The following is a 19,531-nucleotide window of genomic DNA, read 5'->3' on the forward strand; positions in this document are numbered from 1 at the left end:
TGGACAGAGGGTTGGCTCCCAATACCATTAGGAAACAGGTTTCGACCATTTCTTCGGTACTCCTGTGTGGGAGGTCTCAGACTCCACTCCATGGTCAGGCGGTTCTTCAAGGGGGCCTCAAACCTTAAACCACCCACAGTGCACAGAGTTTTGGACGCTTTGACAGCCCCCCCCCCTTTGAGCCATTATGAACGGTCTCGCATAAGTTCTTGACCCTTAAGGTAGCATTCCTGGTGGCCATCACCTCCCCCAGAAGAATATCCGAACTAAAGGTGCTGTCCACAAGGGAAGATCTCTGTGTGTTCCACCAGGACAGGGTGGTGCTACAGTTGGACCCCTCCTTCATACCCAAGGTGTGCTCTTGCTTCCATCGCTCGCAGGAGCTGATATTGCCTAATTTCTGCCCAGAACCTTCTCACCCATTAGAGAGGAAGTGGCACACCTTGGACGTGAGAAGGCTCTGAGGATCTACCTCAGGAGGACCTGCCGAGCAGGAAATCGGAAGCCCTGTTTGTCTCCTTCCCGCCTGGGTCCCTGTGGAGCAAGGTGACAGCCACCACTATAGGCAGGTGGTTAAGAACCTGTATTGCTTTCGCCTACCAGGCACGGGGTCTGCAAACACCAGGACCCATCACAGTGCATTCTAAACAAAGCGTGACCACATCGGCGGCCTGAGCCACGCAGGCCTCACTGTCGGAGATCTGTAGGGCAGCTACGTGGGCCTCTCCCTCACCATTTGTAAGGAACTATAAGCTAGACTCCTTTGCCTCTGCAAAAGCCTCGTTCAGACGTAGGGTGTTGCAGGCGGTGCACAGGCAGGGAGGAGCGCCTCACCAGGCATAAGTTGGAGCATATACTCTACATGGGTTACCCTCCCTAGGGACGTGCAGGCTTTGGTACGTCCCATCCTGCATACTCCTCTCCCTCACTATGGAGAAAGGGCATTGGTACTTACCTGATACGCCTTTTCTCATAGTGGGGGAGAAGTATCCAGCCCCTCCCTGATATAATTATGTACCTATAGCGTTATGATCGTTTGTTGAACTGTTCTGTTGAAAAAAGTTAATAAATAAATAAAAGTTGAAACAGAGATGAGTTCTGGAGTGAATGGTCCAATAAGTCGGATAGAGTTCTTCGCCGATAACTGGGTGGGACCTGGTGACCAGGGCGTGACCCAAAGAGCTATCTGACTCAGTCCAATCAATGAGAGGACAAGGTCAAACCCATCCTGGATACTCCTCCCCCACTATGAGATGAGGTGTGTCAGGTAAGTACCAACGCCCTTCCTATCAGATTTCTAGGAGGGTATACTTTAAATCACCCAATTTCATGTGAGAAGTCTATCCCATCTTGTATAAAACAAAGGTTTATTTTTATCTTTACTATTTTGAACGAGTCAGTATCAAATATTTTGAATAGTATACCAGATTCAAAAATTGCTGGATTAAATTGATCAATTTCTTTTAGCTGGTTTTGGCTCTTGGTCATTTTAATACAGTAGATATTTTTTTACTAAACGCTAAGTAAGGAAATATCCATTTATTGGGCCTGGCTATTGAGAAAATTACAGTATTTTATTGTTCTGTGCCAGACAGGAGGAATTATTTGTTTTATTTTCATTCCTTTGAAAAAGTGCTGTGACTTCAGGCTTAATTCATTGACCTGTATGATTTTATTCTATACTGTTATATCTGCATAAAAGAATATATTTTCATTAATATATTGATAATATTCCATCCAGACAAAAGAGAAATATAATTCTTACTTTGAGCAGATACCTGACCATGTTATAAAATGTCCAGACAGTTTTTATGATCAGGATGCCTTTATACCATTTGGGTCAATTCATCAGAGGTGGATCTATTCTTGTATGACCATAATTGATCTTAACCATCCATGTTAGTATATGGATTTGTTTGTATCTTGAAAATCTGATTTTAGTTGCATTGATTGGTGACTGGACCATAATGGATACAAAAACAATTATCTGATCCTAATTTTTATTTAGTCTACTCTTTGCCCTGTCCTATCTTTTCTTATAAAAATTGTAGAATGATGTCAGAAAGTACAATTACAATGAATTTATCTGCTTTTTATAAATTGAAAGTCAGCTATTGGAATTATCTGTCTGATGTATGTACATGTACAGATTTCATTTGTTGTATTACAAATTTTACCTATAAAATTTAAATAATGGTATAATGTACAAAGATCCCATAAAGTTGAAATTCATTGGATATTTTGTTAATATGCAAAAATGTTGCAAACCTGAGTATTAAGTGTTCATAGTGTTCTCATTTTTTAAACAGATTCAAACTGTATGACAATCTTCCAGTCATTCTTAATAAACTATAAACAAGCTAGCTAATATCAATATCATGGCTTGTTTGAACCAGAGTTAATCGGGCTGAATTTTGTAATCTAATTTCTGTGCCAGTGTGCAAACTTAATCTAAGGGATATTAATGCACTAAACCAGTTTTTCCTGCTATAGTAGAAGTTTAGCAGGAGCATCTTCAAACTTAGGTTGGTATGCCATGGTCATGTGCTACAGGAATAGAGAAATAGAAAACAGTGCCTAGATTTTTTATAGGACATAATGTATTTTCTAGGTAATATTATTTTAACATATTACTTTTTGAATGATTGAAGATTTTTTTTACAATATCTACAGTAGTTTCTGTGGAAAGCTTGGTGATGCTGCTTTTAAAAACATTTTAAAATCTAAAAATATGCTTTCTATGCCAAATATCTTGTCCCTACTTAACAGGTGTAAGTGGCATTATTTCTAGAATGTGTCCACTTAACCAAATGTTAGACTTTTAAAAAAGATATACAGGCTCGAGGGAAAGAGAACTTTGAAAACCAGAACAATTTTGCAGTGCCAGATGGAGAGGTACCATTTTAATAGGATTTCAGTAATAGCCCTTCTCCCACCCAGGAAATTTTGGTACTATTTTGATATTGTTAAAATAAATTATGCTATAAATGTTAATGTTTGTAATAAGTATTTTTCAACAAATCAGCAGAATGGTGATGGAACAGGTGCGCAATTTGGGCGTCCTCCTAGATGCCCGGCTGTCCATGGATGACCATGTAACAGCCGTGGCAAGGGGGGCGTTCCATCAGGTCCGCCTGATGCGCCAATTGCGCCCCTTATTGGACCGGGATGCCCTACGCACAGTCACCCATGCGCTAGTGACGTCTCGCCTGGACTACTGCAATGCTCTCTACATGGGGCTTCCCTTGAGATGCACTCGGAGACTGCAGTTGGTCCAGAACGCGGCCGCGCGGGTGATTATGGGGAGGACTAGATACTCCCCGGTAACACCTCTCCTGCGCGAGCTGCACTGGCTTCCTGTGGTCTACCGAGTGCGTTTCAAGGTTTTGATTATGATCTTTAAAGCGCTTCATGGCACAGGGCCTAGTTACATGCAGGATCGCATCCTGCCCCACACATCCCTACGACCAATTCGTTCACACAGAGAGGGACTTCTCCGGGTGCCGTCCACCAAACAGTGTCGGGGGGGCGACACCCAGGAGCAGAGCCTTCTCTGTGATGGGCCCAGCCCTGTGGAATGACCTCCCCCGTGACATCAGGATCACTTCCGATCTCCGCTCCTTCCGTGTACAGCTGAAGACCCACCTCTTTCAATTATCTGGCCTGGCTCAACCGTAATTTTTTTTTCTCACTCCTCCTGACTGTCTTTTTAAATTCTAAATTTTAATTGTACATTGGGTTTTTTACAATTGGGTATTTTAATGGGGATTTTAACTGTCTAAATGTTGTAATTGGTTACCTCCTCCGTGCATGTGTGTCTCTGTATTTTTGTATGTTTATGTGTTTGTATACATTTTTACTATGTTCTATATGCCCACTGTACGCCGCCCCGAGTCCTGCCTGGAAAGGGAGCGGCTAATAAATTCAAATTTATTATATTATTATTATTATTATTAATATCATGTACACCGTTGCCAGATTTACATATGGCCTAAGCTGTACTGTAATGTGGTTTTAGATTTAACTGAGCATGTTGTATAAATCCAGGGTTATATCCAAACCAAAATAAATCTTGGTTCAATATACAGTGATCAAAGCAAACCAGAACTTTCTATCATATGTGAATGATTTTTTTTTCATTCTTAAAATTAATCTGATTTTGAGAGGGTAGGAGAAAGGAATAAGGTTCTTATATAGTACTACTTCAGAAGAAGTGTACTTCCACAAATTTTTAAATAAAAGGCTACAATTTTAAATACATTGGTCCAGATCTCTTCATTTTTGGGGCCAGGAGGTGGGGTGGAAAATCTGCTGTTACTTTTCAGGGCTGTATCAGTATGGTTAAATGTGTATACCAAGTGGGAGGTTGTGTGATGGCCTACAGCAGGGGTGTCCAAACTTGGGAACTTTAAGACTTGTGGACTTCAACTCCCAGAATTCCCCAGCCAGCATGGCTGGCTGGGGAATTCTGGGAGTTGAAGTCCACAAGTCTTAAAGTTCCCAAGTTTGGACACCCCTGCCCTACAGTGAAATGGCAGTGTCCCAGGAAGGAGGAAGCACATTCCAAGGTGTGTGTGTGTGGGGGGGAAGAAACAAGAGACAACACAGCCTGGACCTAAATTGGAGATAGAGGAAGAGATTTAGGATAGCCATTGCTCTAAAATCTCCCTAATATCCCATTAGAGTGAGAGTAGTATAAAGAACTGAACTTTGGCTAGATTGTTCTTCTTCATTCTTGATCTGAACTTGACAATAAGAAAATGATTCAGACAAACTAGAATAGCTTCAGAGAAAAGCAACATGGATGATCAAGAGAATAGAAACTAAATTCCATGAAAGAATTGGATGTACTTAGCCTTGGGAGAGGAAAATTGAGGATGCTTATAATAAATACCTTAAGAGACAACACAGCCTGGACCTAAATTGGAGATAGAGGAAGATATTTAGGATAGCCGTTGCTTTAAAATCTCCCTAATATTCCATTAGAGTGAGAGTAGTATAAAGAACTGAACTTTGTTCTACTTCATTCTTGATCTGAACTTGACAATAAGAACTTTTAACAAATTCAAGTATGACTCATAAAATCACAATTAAATATAAATTTTATTACTCTTACCATTTTCTAAGGTATTAAAATAAATACAATGCAGGGACCTGTAGCTCTACTTCACTTTTTTTGTAGAAAGTACTTGGGGGAGAGAGGGCTGTGTCTTTTGGCCCATATAATAGTAGGAGAAAGTTTGTGAACCTTTTAGAACTGTAGTCATGCAGTATTGTGACCTACAATACATCTAAGATTTTTCATAATTATATGAAGAGATGAAGAGATTCTGGTTAAATGCATAATACCCAATATACAGTCAGAACTGAAGAAGCTTCTTGGATGAGGTAAAACATTTTTCAAGGAAAAAAACGAAGAAAGTCCAGTTGCCTTTTCGAAAAGCACCTTTGGGACAGACATGACCTGGATGATTGAGAATCACCATAGACATTTACAATCCACTCTTAGGAAAAGTAGTGGTGGTGGAGTATTTTCACAATTTATGGTTTGACTAGACTTCCAAAGTCTTCGGAAGTTACTTTGTAGCCCTTTCTAGTCTTAAGAATATCAGGAATAGTAGTGGATTGGATGGCATAAGATCTCTGTTAAACGGTGGATCACAGCAATATCACTTAAATCCAAATTTATAATTTAACAAAATACAATAAAGTAAAGGGTTGTAAACTTTGATTCATTTTATTCTGCAATGATCAGGCCCTAATCTTGAGAACTGCATTCAGTTTTCGATTACACAGTTGAAGATGATTCAGACAAACTAGAATAGCTTCAGAGAAAAGCAACATGGATGATCAAGGGAATAGAAACTAAATCCCATGAAAGAATTGGGTGTACTTAGCCTTGGGAGAGGAAAATTGAGGATGATTATAATAAGCACTCTTCAGATACCTTAAAGGGTATCACAAAGAAGGAGTTCAGGCCTTGTTCTCTATTACCTCAGAATACAGGACATGATGTAATGGATTTAAATTATAGAAAGGCTGTATCAAGTTAAATTCTAGTAATGATTTCAATGAGAGCAATTTTACAGCAGGACCAATTATGCAAAAGGTATACATCCGTCACTGGATGTATTCAAGCAGAAGCCCGGCATCTTCTGTTATAGAACCTTTACTTTGGTTTCTGGCACAGGACAAGGGATTGGACTTGATGGTCTGAAAGATTTGAACTTAATGATTCTCTGTGGATATTGTTATATGCAGAGCATTATATATCTGGCACCTGAAAGCATGTATATAATATGTACACTTGATTTAAACATATCTTTTACAATTACTACCAGTTCAGTCATACAGTCATTAATGCAACTTTCCAAACCCTGATTCAAGTTTTGTTGTATTATAATTTCCATACTCTCCTAGCCAGTTGAAGGGGAGGGCTCCAATAGTATCTAGAACTGAAAAATCATGGTCTTAAGTTTGCTCATGGAATTTGTTATGGATGGCTTGAGCAGTTAGGCACATAAAGCCATAAGCTAAATATTCTGGTTCTGAGTTTCTATTTTATAAATCATTGCTGTAGAGGCAGTACATGTGTGCTACTATTTACTAGACTGATTTGTATGATTTAAGGATTGTATTAATCTCATTTATATTGGAACTACTATTTTGAAATGTGGTTCAAAATGGCATGAGCAGTGATCAGTTTTTCTCTCTCCCTCCAATTGGACTGTCTCCCTAAAGAGTTCAGTGTAGCATTCTTGATCCAATTCTATGTTGTATCCTCCTGGGAAGTTTAGACTGGGAAAAAGTGATTTCATATCCGAATGGGGTTTAAAACCTGCCTTTCCCTGGTTTATGTATAATGCTCCCTCCATTATAACATTTGGTTCTAGTCGTTAATTCTGAACTTTATCAACCATTGTATTACCATAGTATTTAGTAGTTTGGTTTGCTGATAGTGTTACCAATCTCTGTGAATGTCCACCTGATATCAACTATATTATTGTTGGGGTGAAGATTAACTCTGACTTTAAAGATTCTTTCCAACATGCATTTGGGAGGGACATGCATAACATACAATCCGCTATCATTTTGTTTCCATTTTCTCTCCCTCCCTCCCTCCCTCCTTCTCTCTCTTTCTCTCTCTTTTTCTCTCTCTCTCTCACACACATACTCCCTCCCTCCCTCCCTCTCCCTTTTGATTCACTATTATATCCTTCCTAGGTTGAGGGTGTAGTGTAAGGTTACCCAACTGGCCTCATGTCTGAGGATGACTAGAACATTTCTAGCTTCTAGTCTGGTATTTTAACCAGTACACTAAACTGGCTCTCATGTCTCTTTTAGTAATTTGATTATTGCCCAGATATCCTCAATGTGTGACCAATATTGGAATCTCCCCAATATGTTTGCAAATGGTGATGGCCATTAAGAAACATGGCTTTTCTTAATCCTACCGCCTGATCTCCCTGTTGCAGTGTTTAAAACATGTTGTGCATGTCATTAAGCAAAGCATGTAGTGCCTCAGATTATGGGAGGCCCTGGGAGGCTTAGTGCAGGCCCAGACCCATCAGACTTTTACCTCTCAAGGCCTCTCCATCCCTGAGATACCCCATGCTCTGTTTGCCAACTGTCTCCATAGCCCTTGAGTCTGCTCCACCCCCCAGAGATCCCTGCAGGCCCGAGCCACCATCATCATCCCCACAAGGCTTAGATATCCTCCCCACCATTCAAGTATCACTTACTTATTTCTTGAAGATTTAGAGCTCTAGATTGCTGAACTGAGTACATTAATTAAGTAGAATGAATTGCTTCGTCACACGATTTTGTGGTGCAGTTGTGGAAATGGCTGCCATTTTCCAAGGGACCACAATTCAAGGTAACTGATAAATGGTGGTCACTTCCAGAATCATGTCACACAGCCACATGATGAAATGATCCATTCTGCTTCCCTAATCCAAGCTCTGGAGGTCTTCAAAAGATAAATGAGGAGAAGGGCATGGAGTCTGGTGAGCTGGGAAGCAGGCTCAAGACCTACAAGGATGCGGTAGAGTAGGATGGTGGGGAAGATCTGCACCGGGGGTTGGCAGTATCCTTGTGATTGGTTGTAAGTGTGAACAACTGTGGCTCGCTGCAGCAGCTACAACTTTGGGACCAAGTCAAAAGAAGCTCTTGAGAAGTCTGCTGTAACTTTGAATGGCTGCTAAGTGACTGGTCATTAAATGAAGATTACATGTAGCTGCTTTGGATCCTATTTATGCAAAATACAGTAGAAGTGCTTTAAATAAGTGATGTGATTAATAGAAAATAATTTCCTGCTTTTGTTCAAATAAATGAAATGGAAGTTGTATTTCCTCAACGACATTAAAATGAAGAAGTCTGTATGTGTAGAGTGATTCCTTTTTCTTTTTCTTTTGAAGTTCCAGATGCTGTTAGGTGTTCAATGATCACACTTCTCAGTTCAACTGCAGCAAGGCTTCACCTCAGATTGTTCCCAAGATTGAGGACTCCTCTGCTCTTCTTTCTGTTATTTAGAGTTTTCCAGAGGTACAGCTCCACTAAAACCGGGAAACTGGCTTCTCACGGCTTTGCTTCCATGGCAGCAATGTCATCCTTTCCCCCACAGAGGTATCATTACTTCCTAGTGTTGGATTTTGAGGCCACATGTGACAAGCCCCAGATCCACCCTCAGGTAATTATTTGGCTTCAACTTGTTTCTTTTTTCATAAAGGAAAGACTTTTGCATTCTGTTCTGTGTTACTTGGTATATATTCTGAAGGATGGAGATCATTCTCATTTTCCAGTGAAAGAGAGGGAGTGGTCAAGTGTGGGTATTCTCAAAGCCTGATTGGTCCAAAGACTGAGAGTAAACTTCTTAAATACTCCTGCCTTCCATTCCTGCCCAGTTTCCTGGAAGGTGAACAACAGAACTGGAACAAAAAATAACAACACAAACCCCAGGAACCACCCGGCCTCCCCTTGGCCCCAACAACCTAAACAGGGCGGGTCGTCACCACTCCCTCTCTTCCCCTGAAAAGACACCTTCAGGTAAGACCAATGTTCTTTTTATAAGTGGATATGGTATTTGAGAGACCAATATGATTCCAGAGAAAGTGTTGCCTTTTGTTTCTTACAGCGCCCCCTTGTGTTTTTTCTTGCCAATTGATGATCCACTTTGTCATTTCCAGTTGTGAGAAGAATCCCCAGGGCAACCTGAAGGATTTCTGCTTTTGTGCCTTACATGCTGTGGTTTTCTGAAAATATATTTGAAGCTCTTTCCATTTTCTGTCTAATTTTCAGTGGTAACAAAGTTTGCAAATGACGTAATATGTGGTGTGACCATGCATCCTTATTTGCTGAATTCTGCAGAACAGCTAGAATAATAACACTCCTAAGTATTCCCTTGTTTTCATTAGTTGCATTTAGATGTTAAATTACAAGCCTAAAGATTTTTGTATTGCTTTAAAAATAAGTTCCAGATGTTCACATTTGCAGGATAAAGTAAGATTGCATTACTGCTTCTGCCAAACCTCACACTCCAATGAGCAGTGCATGTCTTTTTGAAAACAGTCTCTTTGAAACTACATAATTTCATCCACTTTTCTCTACTGCAAGTTTCCAATATTCTACACCTAAAATAATGATTCATCATATACAATGTAACATTGTTTAACTGATTTCCTTAATCCAGTGATGGCGAACCTTTTTTGGCTGGTATGACACAAGTGGGGGGAGCGCCGGGGGGTCATATGCGGGTGTGCCACACCCATAATGCAATGCATGACCCCGCCATTTTTACATGCTTTTTTCACCCTCCCCAGGCTCCAGAGGCTTTATAGGAGCCTGGGGAGGGCGAAAAGAACCTCCCCCCCCCCGGAGTCACTTCCGGTTTGCTCGGAGGGTCGTTTTAAGCCTTCCGAAGACTTCAGGGACCGTCCGGAGGCTTCCCTGACACCTTCGGAGCGCTCAAAACGACCCTCTGAGCAAACTGGAAGTCATTTCCGGTTTACTCGGAGGGTCATTTTAAGCGTTCCGAAGACTTCAGGGAAGCCTCCGGACGGTCCCTAAAGCCTCCGGAGGGCCTCCGGGATGGTGGGGGAGGCTCTTTGCACCTTCCCCAGGCTCCTATAAAGCCTCTGGAGCCTGGGGAGGGCGAAAAAATGGCTTTTAAAAACGGTGAACTCAGCATGCGCACGCTGGCCAGCTGACAAATGGCTCTGTGTGCCACCTGTGGCACGCGTGCCATAGGTTCACCATCACTGCCCTAATCTGTTCTCATTAAACATGTTTTATTTACCGAGTTTGAGGTAAGGAGTTTGGCAAGTATATAGGGAAGTGGCATGGGAAGGAATATTTCCTATTGTATTTGGAGGGCCGAAAGAAATATGATAACTTTTCCTATTGATTACTATAAAAGTGAGAGACAAAAGTCCAGCCCCATAACATCCATGTTCTTGTTTTAAACCTGTAATTGTTATTAATCTTAATTTTAGAACTTTTAATGTTTTTATATTTATGCTTTTATACTATTGTCAATCATCCAGAATCAGTTGGAACAGTGAGATGGGCACCATATAAATTTAATATATAAAATAACTAAAAATAAAAGTGAATAATGCATATGCATCTTCCAGTTTTTCCACAGAAAAGCAAATGAGTATGATTTTTTTAAAAAAATCTGAGCATTTCTTTTTGTAAGTTGCATTGGACCTACTTAATTTTAATATTATTTATAATCTTTATTAACACTTCTAGTTTCACCTCTTAAGATTTTGAATTGGAAAACAGTTAAATAAAATTAGTTTTTCAGGTATTATGGTGATAACTGCTTGCAGTTCTGGGTTTAAGTGGAGCTGTGTTTGTGCATTGATTTTACCGGAGACTTGCATTTTACCACCTTGAGGCAATATTATCAGTCAATGTGTCACTTTTGACTGAAAAAATATCTTCTTTTAGTGTGCGTACAAAATTGAAGCATTTTAAAAGTATTTTTAAGCTTCATGAAATCCTGAAACATTGCTATGTTCTAATGGGACAATAGGGTCAGAATTACAAAGTAAGAAAGGAACTCAGATGTCCTTTCATTTTGTGACAGATCCATCCAGTTTTAGAAGTCATTCATGGGCCATAACCTTGTTATAATTGGAGGGAACAAGAGATAGGAGGTTTATGGTTTTCATTAACTTATTTCCAGTAACTGCAGAAAAATTGAAAGATATTTCTTACTATTTTTGCTGCTAATTTCAGCTCCTCTTTCTAGTTCAGTTTGAAGTATCAATAATCTTGTGCTCCCCATTATTACATTTGGATCAAAAACTAGGTAAATTACTTTGAAGATATGGCTGTCTCTGTAGTAGGTCATTTTATTGAAAGCAGCTTACCCAAAAGAAAAAGAAATGTTACTTTTGTTTTTCAAACTCTTCTTCTGTAGGCCTTGGAATTTTGGTGGAAGTGCTGTTGATTGCTTAAAACTAATTTTACAGAAATAGTTTAATTTTTCTTTCGCTTGTTTCTATATGAACCCCTGCAAAAAGCTGTCAAAGTTATAAACTGATATTACTACAATATTGTTGGATATGGGCTTGGTCTGTATCATTTTGATGCTAACCCTGATACATGTAGAGCTGGTTTACAGCTGGCAGTAAAAATGGAGCATGAGTAGAATACAATTACTGTAGATTTGAAGAGCTATGTCTCCCAAATCCTTTCTGTAGAATATAACAAGATGTGCTATTATAGCTTTGCTTAGATTGCTCTTGAAAGCTGGAAATTATGCATTTAGATTTCTTCAGGAACTGTATCCATGTCATTGCCTTATCATGCAATTCTCTATCCAGGACAATCAGCTTATATTTGTATAAAAATGTGTAGAGGCACTAAAAATACTTTACTCTCAATATTTTGCTAAAAATAAGAACTCGTTAAAAGGTTTTTTTCCTCTTTACTGCAGTCTTTTTTAGTGTGAACCTTGAGCGCACATTTAGAGAAAGGAGCTGATAGGTGAATGACTCAGGGCTAAATGAGCTTGTGATTTAAATGATGTAAGAGAGCGCAGGGTTTTAGAGCACTGGATCTTTTTGAAGAACAAAAACACCTGAACTAGCTAGGTTCTGACCTGTAAATGTCCACATAGAGCAGCGATGGCGAACCTTTTTTGGCTCGCGTGCCACAAGTGGGGGGAGCGCAGGGGGATCGTGTGCGGGTATGCCGCACCCATAATGCAATGCGCGACCCCCCAGTACGCATGCGCGCACAACAGGTGATCCCCCCTGATTTTTACATGCTTTTTTCATTCCCCCCAGGCTCCAGAGGCTTTATAGGAGCCTGGGGAGGGCGAAAAGAGCCTCTCCCGCCCCCCGGAGGCCCTCCGGAGGCTTCAGGGTTCGTCTGGGGCTTCCCTGAAGCCTTCGGAATGCTTAAAACGACCCTCTGAGCAAACCGGAACTTCCGGTTTGCTCGGAGGGTCATTTTAAGCGTTCCAAAGGCTTCAGGGACTAACCGGAGGCTTCCCTGACACCTTCGGAGTGCTTAAAACAACCCTCCGAGCAAACCGGAAGTCATCGGACTGTCCCTGACAAATGGCTCCGCGTGCCACCTGTGGCACGCATGCCATAGGTTCGCCATCACTGACATAGAGGTTCAGAAACACTTGTTTGTAGGAAAATCAGAATCCTAAAAAGTTCTGATGTCTTTGAGAATAAAAATTAGGAGTTCTACTTAAGAATGGTATATATGAGATCAAGGCCAGAGTTTGACTATAAAAATTAGGAGTTCTACTTAAGAATGGTATATATGAGATCAAGGCCAGAGTTTGACTATAAAAATGAAGATTGAATACAGTATTTATGGCATCTGAAATATTTAGTTTAGCATTATGCAGATCAGCAATAGCCATGCTGGTGGGGAATTCTGGGAACTATCTGTAGGCCTATCTAGGTTGGAGAAATCTAAGTAGATTGAGGTTGAATATAAATATAATACAATATCCTGCTAGGCTATTTAACTAAAATAAATAAAAATAAAGTCACTAGCACCAACTCTTAAAATCTTACTGTAAAAATAAAAGATTTTTGTTATAACGATTTCAAATAAATTTATTCCAAATAATCCCCTCCCTCCCAAATTAAATATATTACTTAACAAAAATGGTGTGATTAGGCTTGCAATGGTGATAAGAATACTGTCTTTCAAATTTACTCTGAGTGAACTTGTAAAATGTATTTACTGATTACAGGTAATCTTTAATTTATAACAGTTGGCACCGGAAAAAGTGACTTATGACCATTTTTCACATGACTGTTGCAGCATCCCCAGGTCACGCAATCGAATTTCAGACATTTGGCAACTGACTCATATTTATGATGGTTGCAGTGTCCAAGGTCATGTGATCACCTTTTGCGATCTTTTGACAGGCAAAGTCAATGGGGAAACTAAATTCACTTAGCAACTTTGTCACTAAGTTCACAACTCCAGTGATTCACTTAACAATTGTGGCAAGAAAGGTTGTAAAATGGGGCAAAACTCACTTAACAAATGACTCAATTAGAAACAGAAATTTTGGACTCAATTGTGGTGATAAGTCGAGAACTACCTGTAGCTTGTTATATTTCCCCTTTCTCTGTCATGAAAAACAGTGTATATGTATTTTATTTCTCTCTCTCTCTCTCTCTCTCTCTCTCTCTCTCTCTCTCTCTCTCTCTCTCTCTCGTTAGAAAATGGGCTTTTCTCCTGTGCGCTGCTTGGAGAGTCAAAGCATGGGTTAACTTCTGCCCATCTGCCCAGAGACTGAGTGTAAATTCTTTGACCACGCCTCCTGCTCTCTACTGAGTCCAGTTTTCAACTCAATCTAGCCCAGTTAAGATGTAACCAAGGAATCTCCAGTCTTTGAACAGATTGGCTTGGACTCCATTACTGCTTTATTATTTTATTATATTATTTTACTTTGGATTTATTGTAGTTTGTTGTTTTGAGCATTTTTTTGGAGCAGGCTCCGTCGGAGGTGTCCCCTTCAATCGGGCATGGCTTGGGGCCAAACACCCCAACAATTGGGATGGCTCTGGCCCTACTGGGTTACCAGAGGACCACCAACATTGATGATTGATAACTCGCTGGGGCAGCGTTACTGGCGGTTCTCTTTTTTTGGACCGCATTGATGGGCAAGCGCCACTTTTCTTCTATTGCGTCGAGAGCGGCAAATTTGAACTTTTGAGCGGCAACTGGCGTGCCTTTTCTTGCTGCCGTCTTGCTGCTCGGTGGTTTTTTTACACACAGCCTTCACATCCTTTTCTTGCAGCCGCTTAGCAGATAGCCTGTCTCCTTATAGATAGCCGCGGGTGAGTGGGTGGATCCTGTTCGGGTTGCCAGTTGGATCACCGCCACCCTTTTCCCTCAACTAGCAGTGTCAGTTACAGTTGTTATCAGCTGTTAGTCTAGGCACTGCAGTTTCCATCGGTTTCGCGCCACATTAATCTCTACCTTTGCAGGCCTTGGTGAGTGGAGTTTCCATCCTCAGGACCTCTTTACCTTTGCAGATTCTGGCCCTCAACATTGGAGAAGGACTTTTCAACACTTTGAAAGGTGCTGTATTTTTCTATCTTCCTCGCGGCCAGATAGAGTGAAGACTTCATTTAATCTATGGCAGAGAGAGGCATAGCAAGGCATGGTGACCAAGCAGAACCCTTGGCCAGCCACCAATGCAGGCCCAGACTAGGAAGGCTGGGGCCTCTGCAAATCAGGCCCTGAGGTGGGTTAGACCCCAATGTTCCTCCAGTAGGAAGGGTGCTAGGGGAGTAGATAAGGAGGCTCCACAATGCCAAAAGGCCTTGGAAAAACAAGTTTCCAGGGTACAGAGGCTGATTTCAGTGGGTGCCCAACCCAGCAGGCCACCTGCAGACGTGGAAAGGGAATCCTTCTTGCAGATGGAGCCTCCCCTTGCTCCAGGACATCAGGATTTATCCCCAGATGGGTCATCAGGATTTATCCCCGGATGGGTCCACGGTGCCCCAGATTGCCCAGCTGCCTCCATTATGGAGGAATTTTCTCCTTTTGAGTGCACTGTTCCTGCTGATAGGGAGACATTGGGCCTACACAGATGGTTATCCCCTGAAGCCACTTTTTCACCCATTGCGGCAGGGCTCCGCCCTGTGGAGGACCAGAGTCCAGCCCTCTCTGTAGAGATGTGCAAAGTCATGTCTTGGGCTAATTCCCAGGAAATTGCTGAGGCCTTCTATCAGAGGGATTGGCGTCCTGCCAGTTTAGCTCCCACTCGGCCTCTTCCACATGCCCCTTCTGATAGGGCACTTCTGCCGGGACCTTCCTCCACTCGTCTCTCCCTAGGCAGCGAGGACCCCTTGTAGGGTGAGGAAGACCAGCCTGAGCAAGACCTATCGGAGGCTGAAGGTCTTACCCCAGACAAGCCTGCTTTCACAGGGCTCTTTAAACCGTCGTTATGATGCATGACAGAAGGGAGGAGATAGAGGAGTAAAGTTCAAATGCAATTAAGCGGAAGCAGTTTTGGCTCTGCAGGAGTACACACCAGAATGTTGATCCTAATAAATGAATGGATTTCTTTTGAACCTTGTCTCGAGGCTCATAAATTAATTAGGTCATCTTCTGGGAACTTCACATCCATCTCCTAAGCTGTTTGTTGACATAATCCAGCATCAATGGTCATAGCCCAGTTCCCTAGCAGCCCCGCCCCCCCGTGGCAGTGAAAAGAGACTTTATGCAGTTGATCCTTCCCTAGAAGAGCTTCTGCGATTACCTTCTGTAGAGGCTCCTGTGGCATCCTTGACCTTTTCATCGATTCTCCTTTCAGATCAGATGGAAGGTCTAAAGGCGGAGGATAAAAAGGCAGAAAAGTCATTCCATAAGACATATCAGGCAGCAGCTTGGGCCATCAAGGCTGTCATTGCGGCCTCTCTTTTCAATAGGGTTTCCCTTCTCTGGATTCACCAAATGCAGGCTAGGTTGCCCCCTGAGGATACCAGACTGTGCCAGGACCTTAACAAGTTGATGGCTGCAGCAGAGTTTTCTGCGGATGCTACCCTCAATGCGGCTAAGTTCGCATCCAGGGTCCTAGAATCTAACGTTACTTCACGGCTTCGCCATTGGCACGCAGATACGAGGTCAAAATGGAAGCTGGCCTCTGCTCCCTTCAAGGGAGGTAACCTCTTTGGGGAGTCCTTAGATCCCATTTTAATTGAGACTAAGGATAAGAAGAAGATTTTACCGTATATGAACAAAAGGACTGAGCATAGGTCCCCAGCATACTTTCGTAGGCAATCCTTTTGGGCCCCCGACACAAGCACCAATGCTCCTGCATTTCATCAGTCCTACTCCCACGGTACTGATCATCCCCAGGACCGTCAGCCATTTCGGGATAGAGAAAGGCAACAGCCTGCTGCAAGATGACCATTCCATGGAGGGTCAGGAAGCAGACCCTTCCGCAGCAACAAGTGACTACCAACGACTTCCTCCCATCGGAAGGCGATTACAGCTTTTTGCCTCACAATGGGAACTGATCACCACAGACATATGGGTCTTACAAACTGTAAAGCTGGGTCTTACCTTGGAGTTCATCTCCCCATTGCCAAGGTACTTCATTCGATGCCCGACCCTCATCTGCCACTCCAAAATGGGCCTAATCAAAGCCAAAATTCGGCATCTGCTAGAAATCAGGGCCATAGAACCAGTCCCAGTAGGGCAGGAGAGGAGGGGATTCTGCTCCATCCTTTTTTTAGTGCCAGAAAATTCAGGGGGGTGGAGAGCAATCCTGGATCTGAAGTGGCTCAATGTCTACCTGGTGTACAAGCGCTTCAAGATGCAATCCCTTCAAACGCTGCATTTGAGAGAGCAACCTCTTAATATCAATAGATCTGAAGAAAGCTGACCTCCATGTCCCAATTCAGCCATTCCACAGAAGGTTCCTCAGGTTTTACCTTGCAGGGCTCCATTATCAATACAGTGCCCTGCCGTTCGACCTGTCATCAGCGCCAAGGACCTTCACCAAATTGTTAGCCTCAGTAGCAGCTCATCTCAGGGTGAGGCCAATAAGACTCCAATGCTACCTGGAAGACATCATCATCCAATCGTCATCCCTACCACAAATATCTCGAGACCTACGGATTACAATTCAACCTCTACAAGCTCACGGCTTCTCCATAAACATGGAGAAAAGTCACTTGGTTCCTACCACCAACCTGCTTCATCTGGGAGCAGTGATAGACACTTTGGACTGCAGAAGTTCCTTGGGCGCGGCTACAGTGGTTCCCTCCAGTGGTTCCTCCTACTGCTCCAGAAAGCTGGCGCCAGCAGTTCCATGATGACAGTTCGAGTTCCACCGAAAGTCATCTGCTCCCTCAGATGGTGGCAGTCTCTGGCCATAAGGAATGGTTACCTCTTCAAGGAGCCAGACTGCCTTGCCATTGGACACCAGCCTGTTCAGCTGGGAAACCCACCTACAGACTCAGGTGGCTTAGGGCAGGTGGTCCACAGAGTGCTGTCATACAACATCAATTGGCTGGAACTGAGGGTACCATGGCTGGCCCTTCGACACTTCCAGAAGCAGATACAGAATCGACATGTTCTCTTATTGACAGAAAATGTAGCTACCAAGGCTCATGTCAATCGCCAAGGGGGTACCCAGTCCAGGTCTCTCATGTCAGAGACAGAGACTCTGGGTCTGTGGGCGGAGAGACGCGTCAGTTTCGTGAGAGCGGAACATATCTCCAGAGTGGACAACATTTGGGTGGATTGACTGAGCAGGACCACCATCGATCACTTGGAGTGGTGCCTGCATCTGACCTTGTTTCAACAGCTGTTGAGAAGGTTTGGCCGACCCACAGACAATCTTTTTGCCCAGCCAGACAACACTTATCTTTCTCAGTTTTTCTCCAGGTTCCCAAAACCAGGAGCAGAGGGCGTCACTGCCCTGTGATGCCCTTGGCCTTGGGGTCTTCTATACACATTTCCCCCCCTCCCTCTCATCCCCAAGGTGATTTGGAAGATCTTGGCAGAGGAGGCAGATATTCTACTAGTCGCTCCCCATTGGCCCAGGAGGTCATGGTACACCGATCTCGTCAGTCTGTCTGTGGCCAGGCCCTAGAAGATCCCCCGGGATCAGGTCTCTCTCAGCCAGAGGGTCTTGTTCCATCCGGAGTCTTAGTGACTCCATTTGACTGGCACTTGAGAGGGACCTCTTGAGGAAGGGCAGTTTTTCTGGCAAGGTCATCCAGATGATCTAGGCCTCCAGAAGGCTGTCAACCATCAGAATCTACGATGCAACTTGGTCCGCCTTTTGTAAATGGTGTTCCAGGATGCACATCAAACCCGTCACAGTGTCGATTCCACAGGTCCTTGACTTCCTACAGGAGGGTCTTGATAGGGGGTTATCTCCCAACACCCTCTGAAGGCAGGTGGTGGCCTTGTCCATGATCCTGACAGCGGATGCCCACCAGTCACCAAATCAATATCCCAGGGTGCATAGTTTCCTGAAAGGCGCCACCAATCTAATGCCCCCTGTAGTCCATCGATACCCGACCTGGGAGCTTCCCATCGTCTTACAGGCACTCACCTCACCACCATTTGAACCGTTGAAATCTGCTATCTAACGTTCAAGACCCCTTCCTCATAGTGGCCAGGAGGATTTCGGAGTTGGCGGGGCTATCGACTCTTTCAGAACATGATCACTTCTTGATATATAGATCTCTTAATTTTCTTAAAAGCCTTATGTTGATGCATTTGATCCTATTTTCTGGAAAACTAGATTCCCTCTACCCCACAAAATATTAAGTTATGCTCAAAAGTGCAGATGGAAATGATCTAGTTAACAGTTTAATTTATTTAAAAAATTCTGCTTCATCAAAAGTGCTACGAGTTTGTAAAAAACCTTTCACACCATGACTAATTTCCCTTACAGATTCATTTAATAGCTTGAAATCTGAAATAATAGTGCAACAGCAGAAAAAAATGCATTTTTCCATAGAGATTTTTTCCCCCTCGTGGCAGTGCTAGTTGAATTAATATTCAATAGTATTAAGACTAATTGTTACATAAAACAAGTTTGGAACATTTTAATAATATGAGAATAAAACAGAAAAAGGTGCTAGCTGATATGCAGTGCTTCAAGAATTTTAGAGCCGTACTGTATGCTCAGAAGGCATCCAGTAGCCCTGACTCTACTCAGAATTAGGCAATTACAGGGTCATCAAACGGGAGAATTCTTTTATGCTCAAAAGGTACATCGGTTTATCTATGTATTACTACTACTAGCAGCAGTTGTCTTGATTCAAAAGCATTTCTTTTGGTGGCTTTGTGTAATTTGTCTGGTCTTAATTTTTCATTTAGACATTGGAAGCCAGATGTTTAGACTGGATTTGACATTTTTATCTGCCTATTGAGTCCTTCCTAAGGAGTTGAGATAGGCAAAAATTTATGTTTGATGATGTTAAAGGTATCATCTCCTGTTGTAAACTGTTCCAAGTAAAGTTGCCTTTTTCACTTGACTGATGATGATTTTGTCATTAACAGTGGA

At 42.5% G+C, this 19,531-nt stretch overlaps 1 protein-coding gene across 1 annotated transcript in view; it reads left to right on the plus strand.

Annotated features, from left to right (window-relative positions):
• ERI3 (ERI1 exoribonuclease family member 3) overlaps positions 1–19,531 on the plus strand; it is a 236,655-nt gene that overhangs the window by 8,779 nt on the left and 208,345 nt on the right. Inside the window, exon 2 of the mRNA XM_081946340.1 lies at positions 8,418–8,689. Coding sequence (XP_081802466.1) covers positions 8,441–8,689 — 249 coding nt within the window. The 5' untranslated portion in view covers positions 8,418–8,440. The remainder of the gene's footprint in view (positions 1–8,417; positions 8,690–19,531) is intronic.

The sequence above is a fragment of the Natrix helvetica genome, assembly GCF_964273705.1.
Source record: "Natrix helvetica genome assembly, chromosome: 3".
In the NCBI taxonomy this organism is placed as follows: domain Eukaryota; kingdom Metazoa; phylum Chordata; class Lepidosauria; order Squamata; family Natricidae; genus Natrix; species Natrix helvetica.